The 21,588-nt window shown below is 48.1% G+C and overlaps 1 protein-coding gene across 2 annotated transcripts in view; it reads left to right on the top strand.

Moving 5' to 3' along the window:
- DIP2A (disco interacting protein 2 homolog A) overlaps positions 1–21,588 on the top strand; it is a 125,584-nt gene that overhangs the window by 93,268 nt on the left and 10,728 nt on the right. For both annotated transcript variants that reach the window (XM_075542171.1, XM_075542170.1), the window contains exons 23-31: positions 1,459–1,660; positions 3,204–3,313; positions 3,389–3,469; positions 5,781–5,904; positions 17,951–18,072; positions 18,171–18,282; positions 19,208–19,317; positions 19,966–20,096; positions 20,534–20,702. In XM_075542171.1, the coding sequence (XP_075398286.1) occupies positions 1,459–1,660; positions 3,204–3,313; positions 3,389–3,469; positions 5,781–5,904; positions 17,951–18,072; positions 18,171–18,282; positions 19,208–19,317; positions 19,966–20,096; positions 20,534–20,702 (1,161 nt within the window). The remainder of the gene's footprint in view (positions 1–1,458; positions 1,661–3,203; positions 3,314–3,388; positions 3,470–5,780; positions 5,905–17,950; positions 18,073–18,170; positions 18,283–19,207; positions 19,318–19,965; positions 20,097–20,533; positions 20,703–21,588) is intronic.

The following is a 21,588-nucleotide window of genomic DNA, read 5'->3' as shown; positions in this document are numbered from 1 at the left end:
TCCGTGCACAACAGAACGAAATGCTCCTTGGTCCTGCTCCATCCAGGACCTGCTACTGAGCAGACCACTGGGCTCCACACAGTGCTCATTGCTGCATTTTAAGACGTAGATCAGTAGGCCTTACCTCCTGGTCCCTCATGGTCTTGTTTAGCACCATAGCAACGCACTGAATGCCAAACACTTTCTCCCTGTCTGGAGGCTGTCTTGTTCACTTTGTTGATGAAGTATTTTGGTGCACAGAAGTTTGATTGGGATGAAGTCCAATTTGTTCGTGTATTTCGGTGCCATGTCTAAGAATCCGCTGTGCGGAATTAGATCCCAAAGCTCTGCCTGTATATTACATCCCAAGAACTTTTTGGTTTTGTTCTGACATTTAGGTCTTTGGGCCATTGGGGGTTACTTTTCATAGATGGTGTGAGATGTGGGTCCAGCCTCATTCTTTGGCCTGTGGAGAGCCAGCTGTCCCAGCACGACTTCTTGGACAGCCGTCTTTCCCCCATTGAATGTGTTAGCTCCCGACTAAAAATACAATTGGACCCAGATGTGAATGTTTATTTCTGAACTCTCCACTCGGGTCCTTTGGTCTATGTGTATATCACTATACTAATATGAGACTGTTTCGATTTTGTAGTTTTTAGAGTTTGTTGAAATTGGGAAGTGTGAGTTCTGCTTTCCTTTTTGAAGGTTCCTTTAGCTATTCAGGGCCAACTGTAGTTCCATATATATTTGAGAATCGGCTTTTTCATTTCTGCAAAGAAGACTGTTGGAATTTCGATGGGAATTGTGTTGAATCTAGATTGCTTTGCTTAGTGGTGACATCTTAACCATACTTAGTTTTCTAGGCCATGAGCACAGAATACACTTGCAGTTATTTAAGTATGTCTCATTTCTTTCAGGAATGGTTTTTAGGTTTTAGTGTGGAGGTCTTCCACTGTCTTGGTTAAATTCAGTATTCTTAGGTGGTTTAGATACTGTTGTCTCTTTAATTTCCTTTTCAGAATGGCCATTGCCAATGTATAGAATTTGTTAGTTGACCTTGTATCCTGACTTGTTGCTGAATTCATTCGGTATCTCTAGTAGCCTTCTTGTGGCTTCGTTGGGGGTGGGGGTTATATATAGGAAATGAGTATTTTGAGATTGATTTTATGATGCATTTAACTGTCTATTCTTTAATGTAAGCAGTGATTGTGTGTGTGTGTGTGTGTACTTAGTACATGGCTATGTGCCTCCCCTTTCTTGGGTCAATGTAACAACTATACTCACTTCTTTCCAGCTTGTTTTTCACATATAACAATGTATCCCAGAAATGACTGCCGCCTCCACCTTTTGAATTGTTGATGTTTTCATCCAGTGAAGTAACCACACCTTTCAGCGTTTTACTACCTCGAATTTGTCAGTGTGTTCTCTGCTAGGTCTTCAAATGCACAGTCAGACTTTATTCTGTACCCTTCTCACCAGGCCATCGACAGCATCCACCAAGTGGGCGTGTACTGCCTGGCCTTGGTTCCTGCTAACACCTTGCCCAAGGCTCCCCTTGGAGGAATTCACATTTCTGAAACCAAACAGCGCTTCCTGGAGGGGATGCTCCACCCATGTAATGTGCTGATGTGCCCTCACACCTGTGTTACCAACCTTCCCAAACCCCGTCAGAAGCAGCCAGGTGGGTATAGCTTTGTACTGTGCATCTGTCCCTTCTCAGAACTTACAGGAGGTGCAGTTGTGATTAGATGGGGCAACATCATTGGGCTACTCAGAAGAGAAGCCATATATTTGGGGTTGGAGATTAAGAAAGAGAGCAAGTTGTTGTCATCAGGTCCACTGCCACCTCCTGCCCCTGATGAATCTGTGCTGAGTGCCTTACCCCTTCCCCTGGTAGATCCTCTCTGCTGTTACAAACCAATTTTAATGATGAAATTCCAGCACAGCATTCTAGGTTGGGAGGCTAGCAGACAGTTCTCTTTGGAGTAGAAAACACTGACCAAAAGTAGACCTGGGGTTTCTGAAGAGCCTGTGCTGGCTAACATTGCACTGTGGGGCAGCCCCTGCCTTGTCTCAAGATCCACACTGGCACCGAGGCCATGGGGGTGGGGCATGAATCCATCCCACTGCCTTGAGTGACCGCTGCAGCCTCGCAGAGTAACTGACCCTAGAAATCCCTTCGTTGACTGCCAATGGTCATTTCCCCCTCCACGAGTCTCATTCATCAGAAAGCTCCTTTCATTGTTTGGCTTCAAAGAAGGGTGGTGCACTCACCACCACAGTCAACTTTACATTTTCTTATCTCCATTGCTTTATTTGACTCCCCACCTCCCCCAACTTCCCCTTCTGTGCCGGGGGGGGGGGGGGGGGGGGGGGGGGGGGGGGGCGGGGGATAGTCTGTCCACTTGCTATCTTCATAGATCCACCCATCCTGGCCACCCTGCACAGAAACACATACACAACAAAGACAAAAAGCGAAGTAGAGGACCCAGCAACAATGACCAAATAAACAGATCAAAACCTCCATGGAAAGAAAAGCATAAACTCAGTTTTATAAATTTAAAACCACAATAATAAATTCAGCATGGGTCAAAGGGAGATCTAATGATAAGGAGTGTTCTATTTCAGCCCAATTCCACTTTACAGTGCTCTTTGTGTGACAGTAAGGCGATTGACCTTCCCGTGCACGGTCAGTGGGGATTCACTGGACACTCGATCCATGTGGGGGACCCTGCAAATGGATTTTGAGCTTCCGCTGTCATCCACAGCACACCACAACCTAGTTGTGTAGATTTTAGGTTCTGGTACCATTTCCACCTCTGGGTTTGGAGTTCATTCTTTATCATCTTTGGATCACACAGGCTGGCGTGCTTCTTCTATTGTGGCCTCCTCACGTAGATGGCTGCTTGTTTTGAGACAAGTTAGTTTAAGGCAGGTTTAACTATTTTTCATATCTTCTGTTGTGCAGATTTTTAGTCCCTGCTAACTTTTGTTGACTCCTGAATACACAAAGCATCACTAAGTAGGATGCACTTGAAGAGGAAGATGTGCTTCCTGATGTATACGTAAATCACAGTAACAAAGCAGTGACAGAACTACTAAGAATGTGATGCTGAAGAGGTCACTTAACAGTCCCTTGAGTGAAACTCGATGGAAATAGAGTCATGTGAGGGTTAATGCATGAGAACCATTCACTTCTCACTGAAGATTTCCTGAATTTCCAGAAGTCGGTCCAGCCTCCATGATTGTAGGGAACCTGGTTGCTGGGAAGAGGCTTGCCCAAGCCTCTGGGCGGGAGCTTGCCCACCTGGAGGACAGTGACCAAGCAAAGAAGGTAAGGTGCCCAGCCTTAGGGCATGTTGTCGGCCCCTTTGTGAGGCCCGGTCACTCAGATGCCCTCTTTGTGCAGTTCCTGTTCCTGGCTGATGTGCTGCAGTGGCGTGCCCACACCACACCCGACCACCCACTCTTCCTGCTGCTGAATGCCAAGGTGAGCGCCTGCCCGTGGGCCTGTATCCCTCTAGGGTCCCTGTTAGCATCACCTGTGAGACATGACAGGCCTTTTAGGCGGCGTCTTTCCTGTCTGATTTGGTTTTCATATGGTTCACACACAGCCATGCTCTGTTCTGTACTGGACAGGAGAATCCTTGCCCACTCCAGCTTTCTTGCTTGAGGACAGGGAATAAATACGCACACACGCTTAAAAAGGCTCAGACGCGTTTGGATTTTTGAGCTCCCAGGCACTTACACCTACTCACCACGTGTTGACCTGGCTAGGCTCCAAAGACCAGGGATCAGCACATGGGATCATGGAATAGAGGGGGGCAACACCATTGCCTCACGCCCAGGTTTTACCATTACATAGCTGTCGAGCCGCCGAGAATCATGGCCCAGGCAAGTTCAGGCAGCATCTTCACCATGACACAATGTTACCCTCACCTTGGCGTTATGACTGCCAGGCACGTTTTGTGAAGAGGCAAAATAGATTGTTGTTGTTGTAAATGCAAAATAAGCAGCAAGTGAGGGACTGCTGATTTTTGTAAAAGTTAGGAATTCAGATGTTCTGTAGTTGTTTGCGGCCTTTACAGAGTAAATCCTGTTTGTTGCTGAGATTCGGCTACAGATTTAGACGTCCTTTCCCTGTATTTGGAGTACCTGTCACCAAGCCCAGCATTGTGCTCAGCGCCCCCTTAGAAGTACAGAGGTTCAGCTGTGCTCTTCACATCCCAGGTGTGGCAGACAGACAGACAGACTGCGGCTGTGGAGACAGCTACATGACAGGAGGAATCACACCTGTCTGGTGTGCCGTGCGGCCAGTGTGGGGCAGGTCACAATTGTTTAGCAAGTGCTAGCTTAGCTCTCAGTGCTGTCTGCTGTTGGCCAGCATGTCTTCATACACAAGGGTTTGCCAAGTGCCGGCTACAGGAGTATTGGTAACAGCATAGAAAGGCCTTGTACTTGTGGCTGGTCAGGCAGGTGCCCTAGAAGCAGAAGTTTGTCCCGACTCCTTCTTGCACCTGGAGCACTGTCCGGTGATCATTTACTCAAAAGCCTGGAGACAGCCAAGGATTAATATGGGCCCCATACAAAATGAGATCGTGATATGAGCCGTAAGAGGAAGAAAGCAGAGGATGCAACATGAACCCGCACCCCTGAAGTCTGTATACGTTGAGGTTGAGGACAGGCGATCCCAAAGCTTCTCTGTTGAATAAAAAGCACATTGGGTGCAAGCAGAGACTTGCACACCCCAGGGGCTCCTGACTGCACCCCGCGAGCGGGGAGGCCCGTGCTGCATGCGCTCCGAGGTGCAGCGTGGTGCTGAACTGTGAGAGGTGTGTCATTTATGACCCACCGCTGATCTCTGGACTGCCGAAGAATAGGTGCCAAGGCTGGGACCACCGGAGACCGTAAGGGATGGAGGTGGAGGCCTGGGCAGTGCCGAGATGTGTGTGGAGGTTGGGAGGTGACAGAGTTGAGACTTGTATGGACCTGATGACATGTTGGGCATGGGTGCAGACTCGACTCTGGGCTTTCTGCCTACTGGCCGCATGGCCGAAGTACCTGGCACTGAGCACGAGGAGCCAGAGGATGGGGAGCAGAGATGTGATGAGTCAATAAATCTGAAGTAGTAAGATCGCTAGGTGCCCGGTCCGTATCTGAAGAGTATAGTGTTTTTGTGCAGCAGAGCAGACACGTCAGCAATGCACGGTGTAGAGCGTATCATTCGTCACAGAACCTAACAGCCACTTGGAGAAGCCAAATGGGTTCAGAACACGGGCCCCTCTGAGCGGAGCCCTCGCGCATTCAGGGATGCTGGTTCATGCGGTGTTGGGTATTTGTACAAATTTACACCCAGGATCCTGCTCTGCTGGGGCTGGAGGGGGTTGGTGTACTGGTGGCTTAAGAGAACAATGGTAGCAATTTATTTTTGAAAAGATAAGACAGTACAGAAAAACAGTATCAGGTAATGCGAACCTGGAAGTTTATTGCATTTTTTGTATGTGATGACTTTAAAAGCCAAAACAGATGGTCTTCGTAGCCGTGTCAGACTCTCCCCTGCTAAAGAGGACTCACCCTTCCAGACTCCCCGAGGAGCCCCCACAGGAGACACTTCATTGCAGTTGTTGGCTGCTGCGAATGATTGGCCCTTGGGAATTGCATTTGAAATGCAGACCTACGTCTAGGTCCTGCTCCCGGAAGCTCAGAGCTCAGTGTGCACAGAGCATGTGTGGGAATCTTAGGAGAACTGGAGGCTTGGCACGCACCCATTGACTCACGAGCTCCTTGACGTTTGGACCCAGGGCACCGTGACCAGTACCGCGACCTGTGTCCAGCTGCACAAGAAAGCTGAGCGTGTCGCAGCTGCCTTGATGGAGAGGGGCCGACTGAGCATCGGAGACCACGTGGCCCTGGTCTATCCCCCGGGTAAGCGCCCTGGCAGTGCCCTCGGTGGGTCCCTTCAACAGTGAGCCTGCCCTGCGTTTCCCCTCCAAGCCTCCCTTGCCCTTGTACTTCCCCTCCTGCCCCTGGGCACTGCCCCTCCCCTTCCTGCACCCTACTTTGTCCTTTGTTCCCTCCATGGGTTCTTGCCAAGAACCCCAGAAGGCTTCCTTTCACACTGCATCCTGCACCCCTGTAACCATGCCCCGATCCTCTGGAATGTTAGGACATATTTTAAGGTTTACATTTAACTTTTTGAACCATGGATACAGATGGAATTAGAAATCATGTCTATTTGTAGTTCATTCATCCTCTTTTCCTAGTGAAGCCTTCATTTTCCTTTTGTTGTTACTGGTTTTTCACTTGGCTCTCTTACCAGTTTCTCCCCCATGCTCCTCACATCGAGTACACAGCATCTTCCCCTGACAGCCCTTCCACACATTTGTAGACCCACAAATGGTTGTTTGTGCACAAAAGTGAGTACACACACACACACACACACACACACACACACACACACACTGATGAGGCTTTTCCAGTGTGCTATGACTGTGAGATCATTTCATATATCCTCCCTTGTATCTTCTCTCATGAAAAATCACTTTATGGAATTCCCTCCCGCGCCCCCAGCAATGCTGAAGGGCACTGCGGGCATGCGCTGCCAGGTCCCTGCCGGAGTTGTGCTGCCTAGATTGCATCCATCCATTCCTGTCCTGGGGGAGGCCTTCTGTGAGGGCTGGCCTCAGTCAAAAGGCACACCCACTTTTAATTTTCATAGACAGCGGCACCTGATCTCCACTGGAACGGAAGCACTCACAGTCCCATCAGTCGAGCACAAGGGAGCCGTTTAGCACTGTCTTCATCAGCCGTCGAAGTAGAGCTCCTGACTCTTGCCTATCTGAGAGCATGAAGTTCCACCTGTGACTTTTCATTCACATTATCCTGCTAGTGCACTTGAACATGCATTCACATATGTGGTCTGGCAGGTCCCCCCTGAAATGATCGTGCTTCTGTCCTTGGATTGCTCTTAAAATGGGTTGCTTTATGTCTTTCGGCTATATGTTGTGGTTTTCTTTACGGAGAGCTTGCAATTTTCTCATTGAAGTTTTCCCTAAAGTGTTTAATAGTTTTGTATTTGTGGTGCAGTGAATTACTGACTATGGCCTTTCTGGCTACCGATTCTGTAACTCCCACCAACGACTGGATCAGTCTGCAGATGTGAGGTGCTTGTGGCCCACTAAGGCCATTGACTAGCATGCTAGTAACGTGCAGGTGGGCAGCTGTTGCTAGGTGCTGTGAGTCAGTTCTGACTCCTAGCGACAGCCCTGTGGACAACAACACAAACATTGCCCGGTCCTGTGTCACACTCCAATTTTTATATTTGAGCTCATGATTGCAGCCAGTTTTGGTGAAAGCATGCACTTAAGGTTTTAAAACCCTAACTTGAGGACTGGTCATTTTCTCACTAGATTTAAAATGAGCCACCCAAGAGGCAGAAATCTTACTACCAAGAAAGAACTGAGAAGGGTCTGTGTGTTAAGAACCCTTTTGACCCAAGACAGACTGTAATCCTTACCCGAGACGGTGAGAAACAATGGGAAGTAGCAGCAGAGGGGTGGCAGCGGAACCCAGAGACCTGTAGGCAGCCAACAGGACTCGGGCCTGTGGCCTTCCAGGTCCAGAGAGTCTGAAAGCTAAGTATCTTTAGGCAAGACGCTTGCTGGCCAATTGGGGCGTCACCAGGCACTTGTGGAGCCAGGCTTGTCAACCCACAGAGCAGAAAGTTGAGTGTCTTTGGGCCGACGTTTACTGGCTGAGTGGGGTGCCTCTGGGCACTTAGCGATCGTGCTACCAGGGCCTTGTCACACTTTCCTGAGCAGAGCAGAAACCAAGGTACCGCGGAGCAGAGAGGCCCAGGGCTAAGGCATGCCTGTAGGCACTGCTGAGAAGAGGCTGTCCTGAGTGAAGAGCTGTATACGGAGTCATTTCTGATCCTAAATCATAACCTGTTACTAGAAGGTAGATTTGGTGACGGAAAGAAAGAAGGCAAAGGTAGAGAATAGTTACAAAGGTTTATTTCAGAGCTCCTGGGTGAGGTCCACAGGTCCCTACTTGGGGCCAGAGAAGTCGTGCCGCCCGGGAGGGAGGGGAGTACAGAGAAAGGGACGGGGGCATCCTGAGCTACCAGGCAAGGTTCACGGATCCCTAGCTGGGGGATCCACGCTGTCGGGGAGCGCTGTGGAGAGTTTTATAGGCTGGGTCTGGGGGAGGGAGTAGCTGGGGAAGTTTCCATTGCAACTTGCAGGCCCGGGACGAAGCTACATTGTTGACTGCAATGGCCAACCTCCTTCATCTGGTCTTGGAAGACCACCCAGGGAAGGGGGAGGCCTGGCCTCTCACAGAGTCCTTGAAGGGTTTTCACCAGCCCCGGGTATCTTTCCACTCGTCTTCCCTGCCAACTCCCGCTCCTGCCTGGCAGTTACTTCCCGCCAAACCACATAATCATGAGTAACGTGGGTGAGTTCCCTGTGAGCACTGACTGCAACGAGTGGTCAAACCTCAGCAGAGTGGAGAGTGCCGTGCGAGGGACAGTTGGTAGGAGGATGGGATACAGATTGGAGGGTGGAGGAATATCTGACCTCTGTCTGCTAATCTGAAGTCCCCTTCATGAAGTTAGAAGAGGTCAGATGACGATGTTGATGCTCGCCATGTTTACAGTTGGCTCCAGAAGAAGGATTTGTTGCGATGGTTCCAGACTTTTAGCAGGTAAAAGTGGAATAATTTTTAAAATGTCCTTCCCATTGGCACTCTCTACTCTTTGCCTGGTTCAAGGCATCCCCCTCTGCCAATAAGCCTAAAACCAAAGGCGCTTAGCTTTCTCCCTCTGTGAGTTGGCAACTCTAGCTCCATACCAAGTGCCTGGAGGCACCCCGCTCTACCAGCAGCCGCCTGCTTGAAAGTGCGCCTCCTCCTCGCTCCTTGGGAAACCTACCACGCAGTTTCGTTGCCAGACTCTGTCACTGGTTCTCACCATCATCTCTAGTATCACAACTCTTAGTCACTTGGAATAGAGTTGGCCAGCACAGACATCGTTGGTCCAAAGATGACCTCTACTTCTTGTTTGTCACTCTTGGCCATCATGAAAGCTCCCTTTCTGCCCCTGGGATAGCTCATTTTAAGCCTAGTGGGGTGTAAAACTGATCAGACCCTACTTGACCTTTTTTACATGGTCCCAAGCCCACACAGAAAATTAGAAGTCCTCAATTATTAGTGAGCTCAGACAGACTGGTATTGATCCTTCTGAGTTGGACAACTGTATGCTTTATTATGCTACGATGATAAATTCAAGAAGAAGGGTGTCACATTCATCATCAAAAAGAGCCTTTCAAGGCCTATCTTGAGGTACATTGCTGTCTGTGATAGGATAATATCTATATGCCTACAAGGAAATCCAGTTAAAACTATTATTCAAATTTATGCACTAGCCACTAAAGCTAAAGATGACGACATTGAATAATTTTACCAACTTCTTCAATCTGAACTTGATCAAACATGACATCAAGCTGCATTGATGATTATTGGTGATTGGAATGAAAAAGTTGGAAACAAAGAAGGAACAGTAATTGGAAATAAAGCCTTGGTGATAGAAATGAAGCTGGAGATCACGTGATAAAATTTTGCAAGGCCAATGACTTCTTCATGACAAATACCTTATTTCAGCAACCTAAATGGCAGCTTTACAGATTCCTCACCAGATGGAATATGTGGGAGTTAAATTAACTACATCTGGGGGAAGAGATGATGGAGAAGTTCAAAATTCGCAGCCAAAATAAGGCCAGGGGCTGACTGTGAAACAGACCATCAATTGCTCATATGTAATTTCAGGTTGAAGTAAAATTAAAACAAGTCTATGAGAGTCAGAATACGACCTTGAATATATCCCACCTGAGTTCTTAGAATATCTTGAGAATAGACCTGGCATATATTCAACACTAACGGCAGAAATGACATCAGGATCATCACAGATGAAAGCGAAAGGTCATAAAAAAGACAAGATGCAGGAGAATGACGAAAGGGACTGAAATGCTGGCGGGAAAGGTTTGAACGGGCAGTTTCAAAGGGCTCTTCCAGGAGACAAAGTGCAGTATAATGAGCGTGCAAAGACCTGGGGTTTGGAAGCCAACAAGGAAGACATGCTGAAAACGCTGAAGAAAAACTCCAAGCCTCATGATGCAGGAAGCAGCAAAAGATGGAAGGAGTACTTAGAATCAATCAATCACTATACCAACAAGAATGGGTTGACAGTCAACCATTTCAAGACGTAGTATATGATCAAAAACCCATGGTATTGAATGAAGAAGTCCAGACTACACGGAAAGCATTTGCTAGAAACAAGGGTCTAGGAATTGACAATACCAACTGAAAGGTTTCAATGAGCTTATGAAGTGCTGGAAGCACTCGTTAGTCCGTGCCAAGAAATTTGGAAGACTGGCCAACTGACTGGAAGAGATCCATATTTGTGCCCATTCCAAAGAAAGCACAACAAATGCAGGTATTGTCGAGCAGTATCATTAATATCACATGCAACTAAGATTTGGGGAAGAGAATTCCATAGTTACAACAGTACATTCACAGGGAATTTCCAGAACCTTTAGCTGTATACAGAAGAGAACGTAGCACGAGAGATTTCATTGCTCATCTCAGATGAAGCTTGACTGAAATACAGTACTAGAAAGATGCTTTTTTGGTTTTATTGACTCTGCAAAGGCATTTGACTGTGTGGATCATACAAACTATGGATGTCCTGGAGAAGAATGGGAATTCCAGAACACTTCACTGTGCTCATATGGGACTCATACATGGAACAAGAGGCAATCACATGAATAGAACAAGAAAATATTGCATGGTTTAAAACAGGAAAGGTATGCAACAGGGTTGAGTATATATGTATACATATATATGTGTGTGTATATATATGGACTTCTATATATATACTTTCTGTATATTTATTCAATCCGTATGCTGAGCAAATAATCCAAGAAGTTGGAATATGTGAAGAAGAATGCAGCATCAGGATTGGAGGAAGGCTCCCTAATAACCTTCAGTTATGCAGATGACACAACTTTGCATGCTGAAAGCAGGGAGGATGTGAAGCACTTGCTGAGGAAGATTAAGTTTCAGTATGGGTTAAAATTCAATGTAAAGAAAAAAATACAACCTGACCGAGACAATATCATGATAAATGAAGAAAAGAAAGATAGACGTTGTCAAGGATTTTGGTTTGCTCAGATCCACAGTCAGTGCTCATGGAAGCAGCAGTCGAGAAATCAAAGGATGGATTACATTGGGCAAGTCTGCTGCACAAGACCTCTTTAAAGTGTTGAAGAGTAAGTATGTCACTTTGAAAACTAACGTGCTCCTGAGCCAAGCCGTGCCTGTTATTTTCAACCATCCTCTGTGCATGTGAAAGTTGGACGATGAATAAGGAAAACGGAAGAAGAATGGATGCACTTGAATTATGGTGTTGTCAAAGAATATCGAAAATACACTGGACTCTACCAGAAGGACAAGCAGATCTATCCTGGAAGAAGTATTCAGAATACTTCTTCAAAGAGAGGGGGACAGGCAAGACTCTCTCACTCACCTCTGTACCTGCTATCAGGAGAGACCAGTCCCTGGGAAATCATGCTTGGCAAAGTGGGGAGGCACATGTGTTCGTCCTGGTAGACTAGAGAAACAAATTCGTACACACACGTAGGTGTATAAGAAAGAGCTTTATATATAAGAGCAATTGAACATTAAGAAAGCATTCCAGCCCAATCCAGTCCAGTCCAAGTCCATAAGTCTGATATTAGCCCATATGTGCAGTACCAGTCTATAAATTCTTCTTCAGACTCACGCAACACATGCAGTGATGCCGAATGCAGGAAGATCACAGGCCAGTGGGTGGAAAGTCTTGTGGATCCAGTGGCAGTAGAGGCATTGCTGGCAGGGCTCTGGGTCTCCATGTGGTTCCTTCAGCTCTGAGGCTCTAACTGCCATCAGCCTGGGTCCATGTGGAGTGAGCATGTATCCCACGTCAAGCAAGTTATTTATCACCTTAGCGCCTCCAAATGAGGTCATCAAACTGCCACCTGATTGACAGGCTGCACTCCACCCCTTCACTCTTACACCTCTCAAATGGACTGTAACAGATTATGTAACGACCACAGCACATTATTAGTAAGTTCTCCAGTCCCCTGGGTGAACTCACAAGCATCTCACATTTGCATAGTTCTGTCCTGTCATGTGATGGGGTATTACAGGCTATGTTTAGAAGGTCATATTAAGTAATTCATTCTAGCACATTATTATAAGTGCAATATTTTATCATTCCTATTTCTAGATCTATATTGCTACAATAAAGGCTGTACATTTTAATATATTTATCTACTTAGCCCTTTAAATGCCTTTAATTTTAATAGTTTTTGCTAAGAGGCTCATGGATTATTTTAGATATGCATTCAGATTATCAGCAACCTCTCTTTTCTCTGCTTACATCAGCTATTCCATTTCTTACTGTATTTGCCAGAACATCCATGTCAGTAGTGATGAGGATGTAGTTGTCAGTGTCTAACTCCCTTCTTAAAAATTTTGATTGCAGATGGGAGTTTTTAAAAATTATTATTTGATTGTTAGTTTCCCATCTGACAGGTTCTGCACAAATTGCCCAGTGACACGAGTGACGTTTTACACACTGGGTCAGCTTTCCCTTTCCTTGTGTCCTGGCCGCTCCAGTTCCAGTACTCTAGTTTCTCTGCTTCCTTATTCTCATCTTTGCTTTACACTATTGTTGACCTTTTGGTCTCATTTGGATTTCTTTAATGGAGCACTGTACTTATGGCTCGTATCCTTTATTCTGTGTGATGATCTTCTATTTTGCTGAAAGGGGACCTCAGAGGATCGTTTTGGTTCAAGGTTCAGGGTGATAGTATCAGAGAATCCTCTAGTCTCTGCAGGTGCAGGTAGTCTGGGGTTGTTAAAAACTTGAGAACTCCTGGGGATATTGCCCTGTGTTTTTCTCCCATTCTATCAGGGTCCGTCTCTTGTACCACTACTCTGGCAGTGGTAGCTGGCTGCTGGGCACTATCTGGTTCTTTTGGTCTCCGTGTAGATGAGGCGGTGGCCATGTGGACTCTTGGCCCCACAGACTCATTTCGAGACTGTCATTTCCTTCCTTTTCTTTGGTTCCTCCTGAGAAACAGTTCATCAGTTGCATCTTATGACTGTTCTCACAAGCTTTGATGACCCCAGATGCTACACACCGAGGATACACAACAAAAACTTAGTGAGGCTACTTGAGTTTTCCCATGAGACTGAGGTCTTCAGTCAGCAAACCTGGAAAAGCCAATTTTGCAAGGTGTTCACTTGTATCTGAGAAGTATCTGTAACCATCCTTTGTTAGTGTATGAGGGTAAGTAAAATATTGTTACTAGGGCTTCAGTTCATACATGTTCGGGTTGATTACTAACAAAACATGTTTAAACATGTACGCTCGATCAATGGGTGGCTGCAGACAAGTTCTCTCTTTCAGGCACCTGCCTTAGGCTCCTTGGGGTGCCTTCACAAACAATGCCCAGTCAAAACAGTGGCCTCTGAGGGGTCTGCTGGACCAGTTAAATTCAGGACAGAGACGTCAGGGAGAAAAGATCAAAGAAGTTTGTCTTTGGGATCCCAAAGGACTAATCTGGATAGATTTCCTCGAAGGACATAGGGCTGTCACGGAGTTTATTGTGAAGTGTTAAGAAAATTGAAAATTGTATTAGTGGAATCAAGGCCAGGAAAATTTCACCAAGGAATCTTTTTCCCTCTACAGCAACGTGTCTGCTCATTCTTGAGAGTAGCAAGGTCTGTCTGATGAAATTGTTGTTGGGAAACTTGAACCCATCCACCCTTCAGCCCTGATCTTGCCCCTCAGACTTTTCTTGGTCCTCCACACTCAAAGAACATTTAGCATGATCACTATTGGTGTCCATTTTGACACGCTGTAAATCAGTGGATCCATAATTCTTCAGGGAAGCGTTAGAGAGATAGAAACACTTCCCTTCAGATGTGTATAGACCTAGGTGGAGGATAGGTCATAAAGCAATAGCCTCACATTTGGATATTTTGTTTGATGAAGGCTTTTATAATTTCATAGCATCAATGGCTTACTTTCTCTCATAGGCATGTGCACATACATATTTATATGTGCATGTTGTTGTTGTCAGGTACCACTGAGCCCGTTACAGCCCACAGTGACCCCGCTCCTGCACCGTCCTCACAATGGTTCCCATGCCCGAGCCCAGTGTCGCCACCACTGTGTCGATCCATCTCCTGAGGGCCTTCCTCTTTTCCTCTGCCCCTCTACTTTCCTGAGCACAATGTCCTTCTCCAGGGACTGGTCTCTCCCGAAGACATGTCCAAAGTGTGTAAGACGAAGCCCCACCCAGCCCTAAGGAACACCCAGCCCATCGTAGTTTTAATGTTCGTCTCCTGTACCACAGTTCAAATGTGTCGGCCTTCTTTGGCCTTCCTTATTCAGTGTCCAACTTTCACATGCCTGTGAGGCCACCGGAAATACCATGGCTTGAGTCCGGCTCACTTAGTCCTCGAAGTAACTTCCTGCTTTTCAGCACTCTGAGATTTACCCATTGCTACGTACGTGTCTTGATCTTTTGACTGCTGTTCCGTGAGCATTGATTGTGGATCCAAGCAAGAGAAAATCCTTGACAAAATCGTTTCTTCATTTATCACGATCTGACCTATTGGCCTAGCTGTTGAGTATTGTTTTGTATTTTACATTGAGTTGTAATCTGTGTTGAAGGCTGCAATACCGATGTTCATCAGCAGGCCTTCAAGTCCTCACTTTCAGCTAGCGAGGCTGTGTCGTCTGCGCATCACAGGTGGTTCATAAGCCTTCCTCTGATCCTGATGCTGCATTAGTCATGTAATCTGGTTTCTCTGATTATTTGCTTAGCATACAGATTGAACAAGTATGATGAGAGGATACACGTTGACATACACCTCTTCTGATTTAAAATCATGCAGTATTCCCTTATTTATTTGCCTGTCGGTCCATGTACAAATTACGCATGAGCACAATGGAGTATCCTGGATTCCTATTCTTCTTCAGGTTATCCATAGTTTATTACGATATCCACAGTAGAAGGCCTTAACATAGTCAATGAAACACAAGTAAACATCTTTCCGGTATTCTCTGCTTTCAGCCAAGATCCATATGACATCAGCAACGATACCCTCGTTCTGCGTCTTCTCCTGAATCTGGCTTGTACCTCTGGCAGCTCTCTGTTAATACATTGTTGCATCCACTGTTGGATGATCTTCAGCAAAACTTTACTTGCATGTGATGTCAATGATATTGTTCTATAATTTGCACATTCTGTTACATCACCTTTCTTTGGAATGTATACAAATATGTGCATATAGATAATTCTCTCTGTGCACTCATCCACTCACCTGTCCCTACCCATATCTTGTATGACTACACACCAACATATATCACTATACACTCATTTTAAATTATTTTTTATGTTGATTAATTCCCTTTCAAATTAAGGTCTTTATAATTTGACATTTAGTATAATATTTGCTGTTGTTGGTCTTTCGTTTAAAAAACTGACTGCCATCAAGTCAATGCTGATTCCTAGTGACCTTATGCGGCAGCCCCTGTGGGTTTCTGGAACTGTACTCTTGACAGGAATAGAGAGCCTCGTTTTTCTCCCATGGAGCCCCTGGTGGTTTTGAACTGCTGTCCTTGTGATTTAGTAGCCCGATTTTTAATAACCGTTATACCACAAGGAATCCTTCTCTTTAGTATAGTCCTTACTAAATTATTTGACTTCTAGTCATGTTTTGTTTTTATTTTATATTAGAAGTGGTTGATGAGTCTTATCAAATACCATTTCATCATCTTATTTAATTGTTCATCTTCTTTTAAAAAATCATTTTATTAGGGACTCTTACGCCTCTTATAACAATCCATACATACATCACTTGTGTCAAGTACATTTGACACACATATGTTGCCATCATTTTCTAAATTTTTTTTTCTATTTGAGCCCTTGGCATCAGCTCCTCATTTTTCCCCTCCCTCCCCCACTCTCCTCCCTCTTGAACCCTTGATGATTTATTAATTTTTTTTTCATATCTTACACTGACCCCTGTATCCCTTCACCCACTTTTCTGTTGTCTGTCCCCTTGGGAGGGGGTGATATGTCGATCATTGTGATCAGTTCCCCCTTTCTCCCCCTTTCCCCCCTATCTTCCCCTTCCCCTCCTGGTATCGCTACTCTCATTACTGGCCCTGAGATCGTTTTTCTTTCTTAATTTTGAAATTATATTATAACAGTTCTATTGATATATAATTCATGTGCCATTCATTTCAGTGTTTGAATGTTAAGAGCATTGTGCAGTCACCACTGCAATCAGTTTTAGACACTTCCTTCGTTTTCAACTCATTGTCATTCATCTTCTATTTGCCTTAACTTTCCCTCTCACAATCCCAAGAAACCATTCATCTAGTTACCATCTCTATAGAGTTGCTTATCTTGGATGTTCTCTAAAGAAGAACATATAAAAATAACCCCCAACAGCAATAACAAAATAAAACTCAGATAAACTTCAATCGAAAATATGAAAATAAAAATAACATAAATTATCAAGGGTTCATGAGGGCAGGAGGGCGGGTAGGAGCTAATAACAAGGGCTCAATTAGAAAGAAAATGTTTTGGAAATGATGATGGCAACAGATGTACAAATGTGCTTGATAGAGTTGATGCATGGATTGTGATAAGCTGTAAGAGCCCCCAATAAAGTGATTTATTTTTTGAAAAAGAAAGCAAAAATAGTAAAAATGATAACATTAAAAATGGGTCCAAAGAGTCAACAAAGGATAAAATGTTAGAGTTTGACCTAACTATATCTGGATTAATTAACTTTCGGATGTGCTCTGTCTGAGGAGACAGGCAAGGCTTTCTACACCTGTGAAATCTGCTCTCCAGGAAACCCACGGAGCCCCTGTGCGTTAGAATCGACTCAGTGGCAATGAGTTTGGTTTTGGAGAGATACAGCTCGGAGGCGGATTATGCAGTATTCTTTTGTGATTGACTTCGTTCACGTAGCATAGTGGTTTCACGGTTCATTCTTGTCACCTGTGTCAGGACTTCATTGATCCCTGGCCGAGTAGCATCCTATGTGTGGATGTACCACACTTTGCTTATCGGCTCATTCTGTTGGCGGACACTTGGGTTGTCTCCACCTTTGGGATATTGTGAATGTCTCGCAGTGAGTACTAGAGTACAGGCCGCGGTCGGAGTCTCTGCTTTCAGTGATTTGTCATCCACCTGGGATTGTACCTTCCACATCAGGTGGTTGTTCTCGGTTTCACTCTCTTGGGGAACCTCCAAGCTGTTTTCCCCAGCGGCGACACCATTCTGCGCTCCCACTAGCCTTGTGTTTGGATACCAACTTCTCCACATCCTCCTCAGCACCTCTAGAAGGTTCCCTGAAAGCCCCTCCTGTCAGGGGTCTGACATTATTCCTCAACAGTCCCAGTTTGGCCTGTGTGTAGTCTACCCGCCCTGTCCCCGCAGAGCCCCTCCCCTCCCAGCCCAACGCCTCGTCCATCAGAAGATGCTCAGATACCACGCCCTCCTTCCTCTGGATGCCTCTGGGTGGGAACAGGCCCTATGCCCCCTCCTGCTCAGCCTTATCCCTCTGAAAACACCCGGCCCTGACCTCTGGCTGCGAGTTGAGTGGATCGCCCATTGGGGCAGACTTCCCCATCCTCCCTCGGGTTATTACAGTCAGTAAATACGATCCATGTCGGTTGAAGCTGATAGTGACGTCCCCACAAGTAAACTGAATGATTCTCCCCCTGGCCTTTCTGTGACACGTGTTTCTTCTCAAAAAAGTATCCTTGGCCACATCCCACTAGTGCCTTGGGGCCGGGGAGCACGTCCTGACCGGCTCTGTTCCCGTCTTTCCCCAGGGGTGGACCTCATCGCCACCTTCTATGGCTGCCTGTACTGTGGCTGTGTGCCCGTGACCGTGCGGCCCCCGCACCCTCAGAACTTGACCACCACGCTGCCTACTGTCAAGATGATCGTGGAGGTGCGGGGCGCCCTGTGGGACTGCGGAGCGCATGGCTGGGTGAGGGTGGGGAGGGCACGGTGACTTCGTGTGGCCTGACACCGCCGTGCTCTGTGCAGGTCAGCAAGTCCGCGTGTGTCCTCACAACCCAGGCCATCATGCGGCTGCTCAAGTCCAAGGAGGCCGCCGCCGCCGTGGACGTTAGGACCTGGCCAACCATTTTAGACACAGGTACAAGCCAGCCTGACACGGCCAGCACAGGCCCTTTCTCCTCGTTGTTGTGGGGAATTGCACTGTTGCCAGGCAACCTCTAATGTGGAGTGAAGGGGGAGGATGCTGTTGGCAGGTTACTTCGGTGACTGGAGCCTCCCCTGGGAGTCTTTAATTTAGTGATGTCCACATGATACAGGGTCTCCTGGTGCCCCTGCCCAGCCAGCATGCCCTAAACCCATGCCGCCAGGGCCTCTGAGGTGTGGATCTCAGCTCTGCTCCTCTCCTTGCCCCTGTGGCAGCCTGGCACAGCCTGGACAGAGAACTCTACGGCCTCTAGCCACCGAGGCACCCATGCTAGCATCAGACCCTGTCCACCCCTGCTGTGCCCACTGCACAGCCATTTTCAGAGCCCCTGGCTGACCAGTAGATTCGGTACCCCCCTCCGTGCCAGTGGGCATGTCCTGGCACCATGTGATACCTCCTGTTAGCCGAGGCTGGCCCTTATGCTTCCAACAGGCCCAGATATGTGTTGGGGCGGAAAGTGTGGCCCTGGAGCAGAGCACCCAGATGCACACCTGGGTACCATTGTGCATTGGCCAATACTTGACCCCACCGGGCTTCAGTCCCTTCCTCTGCACCCAGGCCAGTCCTCTACTTCCTCGGTAACCTGGGCTGTGTCAGTCTTTCTTGTGGTTGAGAATCCTGAGTCAACCAGAATGCCGCTCCAGGCTCAGCAGCATTGGCTGTTTCTTCTCTCGAAGAAATCAAAATTCTTGTACCCTGCCCCACCAGCCTGCGCCCACTGTGCCCCTCTTATCCACCCACACCAGCCACCAGGAGCCTACGGGTGCAGGCATGTTTTTCTCCTGCCTGTGACGGCCCAGAGGTTGTATGTTGTCAGATCATGCACCACGTCCCACATCCTGGTACTTCTGCCCGACAGATGACATCCCGAAAAAGAAAGTCGCCAGCATCTTCAGGCCCCCGTCCCCAGACATGCTCGCCTACCTGGACTTCAGTGTGTCCACCACGGGCATCCTCGCAGGCGTGAAGGTGGGTCTCCAGCTCCGGTTGCTGGGAGGTGAAGGCAGCTGCAGGAGTGTCCCTCACAGCCTGTGTTTAGCGTCACTAGGCCCGGCGGGAGGTGGGCCTGACAGTAATACACGCTCTACGCCAGGGGTCCTCAACCTACGGCCCGCAGGCCACATGCGGCCCACTGAGGACATTTATCCATCCCGCCAGGTGTTTTTGCCCCGTATGTTTGTTTTTTTTTAACTTCAAAATATAGTTTTTTTAATAAAAACTATATTCTGGCCCTCCGGCCCTCCGACGGGTCTGAGGGACAGTGAACTGGCCCCCTCTTTAAAAGTTTGAGGGCCCCTGCTCTACGCTTTTGTTAGCTTCTAAAATTCCTCACTGAAGTCTGCTGGCTTCCAGGAGAAGGGTGGTTTGATGAGGCCAGTTCCTTACTCGGGGCCAGGCACTCAGCTAACAGCCCTTTCTGACCCTGGCCTCAGGTTCTGCAGATTTTGAGCACGCCACATCTGGCTGAGGGACCAGGTAGTGCTGAGCTGAGGGGGATTTGGGCATTTGTCACAATCACCGCTAGCCTTGTGCTAAGCAGTGCCCATGCCGCGGGCGTTCGCCTGGTCCCAGTGAGTTTGAGTGCTGCATCACGCAGGCCCTGTGTTCTGTCCTCAGATGTCCCACGCTGCCACCAGCGCCCTGTGTCGCTCCATCAAGCTGCAGTGTGAGCTGTACCCCTCCCGCCAGATTGCCATCTGCCTCGATCCCTACTGTGGCCTGGGCTTCGCCCTGTGGTGCCTGTGCAGGTGGGTGCTGATGTATATGGGGGAGCTTTGCTTGAGGTGGGCTCGGCCTGTGGTGGCTAGGGAGGTAAGCATGCCCGTGTGGGTCTGCGCGTACCTTGTGATGGTCTGTGCAGGTGGGCACTCCATGCAGGTGGGTTCTTGGTGGTACATAGTGTGAGCAGAGGATGTTGACAATGTCTGTATGTGTGGGTGGTGTGTGTGTGTGATGCTGGGTGAATATTCAGGAAAGTACACAAAACAGTGTCCAGGATTAGCAACTGGGAGAAATGCTTGCCCCTCACATATTCGGAAGTGGCAGTGCATCTTGTACCGAGGGTCCTCTTCATCCCCATGCAGTAAGCCCCCACACTCTCAGGACATGGTCGGAGACTATGGGGAGCAGTGCAGGGCCTGTGCTCTCCTGGGCCTGTCACAGCCCCCATGTCTGTCTGTTGCAGCGTTTACTCGGGACACCAGTCCGTCCTGGTGCCCCCGCTGGAGCTGGAGAGCAACGTGTCGCTGTGGCTGTCGGCCGTCAGCCAGTACAAGACCCGGGTTACTTTCTGCTCCTACTCGGTGATGGAGATGTGCACCAAGGGCCTGGGCACACAGACGGGCACACTCAGGGTGAGCATGCTCTGCGGGTGGGTGGCGAGGGGTGACAGGGTGACTGCACCTCTGCAGAGTGAAAGTCACAGGTTGACCACGCATGCCTGCACGGCCCCGGGGATGACCCTATGCCGCTCGCTCTTGGGTCACAGGTAGAGGGCTCTGGGGGACTACGTATCTATAAGACCATGCTCACCAGGTTATGGGCTGATGGGCACATAGGGGCTCACGGGTCGAGCGTGCCTCCCCAGGGGCTGGTGCCATGGGAGTGTCTTGATGGCTTTATGCTTCCCAGCACCATCTGACAGCCTCCCTACCCCCAGATTCTTTGCCTTTCCTTTAGGGAGGGGACTGGCTGCAGGGCCCACCCCATTGCCCACAGGCCAGGATTGTGTGTGTGTGTGGGTGTTAAATAGAAAGCGACTCCCAAGCCCTTCCCATGGAGTTGGTGGAAACAGGTGGAGTCCTGCCCCCATGCCAGTTATCACCCTCTAGACCCCACTGTGTCTCTGCCCAGGACGTGTTACACCCGTGTCCTCTGTGCAGCTTTCTGCTGTGTCGTCCTCACCCGATTATGCAGGGGCCAGGCCGAGAACGTGTAGGGAGAGCCAGCCATGGGCAGCCACAGGGACAGTCTGTGGGCAGCAGATGTGGAGCTAGCTGGGTCAAGGACAATGCAGTCGAGTACGGCTCTGCACGGTCATCTCAGGCGCCCATGAAAGAGGGCTGCAGTGGAGGCAGGCAGACCACTGTGGGAATTGGGGTCGGGTAGGTCCCAGCATGCATGGGAGGGCAGGATCTAGCGTGATCAGATCTGGATCCAGGGATCCAGAGGGCTCACCGTGGATGGATGGCAGCAAGGGGAGTGTGGGGGGAGGGGGAGGGGGCGGTGCACAGCACCAGA

This window comes from Tenrec ecaudatus, chromosome 2, assembly GCF_050624435.1.
Source record: "Tenrec ecaudatus isolate mTenEca1 chromosome 2, mTenEca1.hap1, whole genome shotgun sequence".
Taxonomy (NCBI): Eukaryota; Metazoa; Chordata; class Mammalia; order Afrosoricida; family Tenrecidae; genus Tenrec; species Tenrec ecaudatus.
Note: the sequence above shows the minus strand (reverse complement) of the source record. Positions and strands in the feature narration are given on the sequence as shown.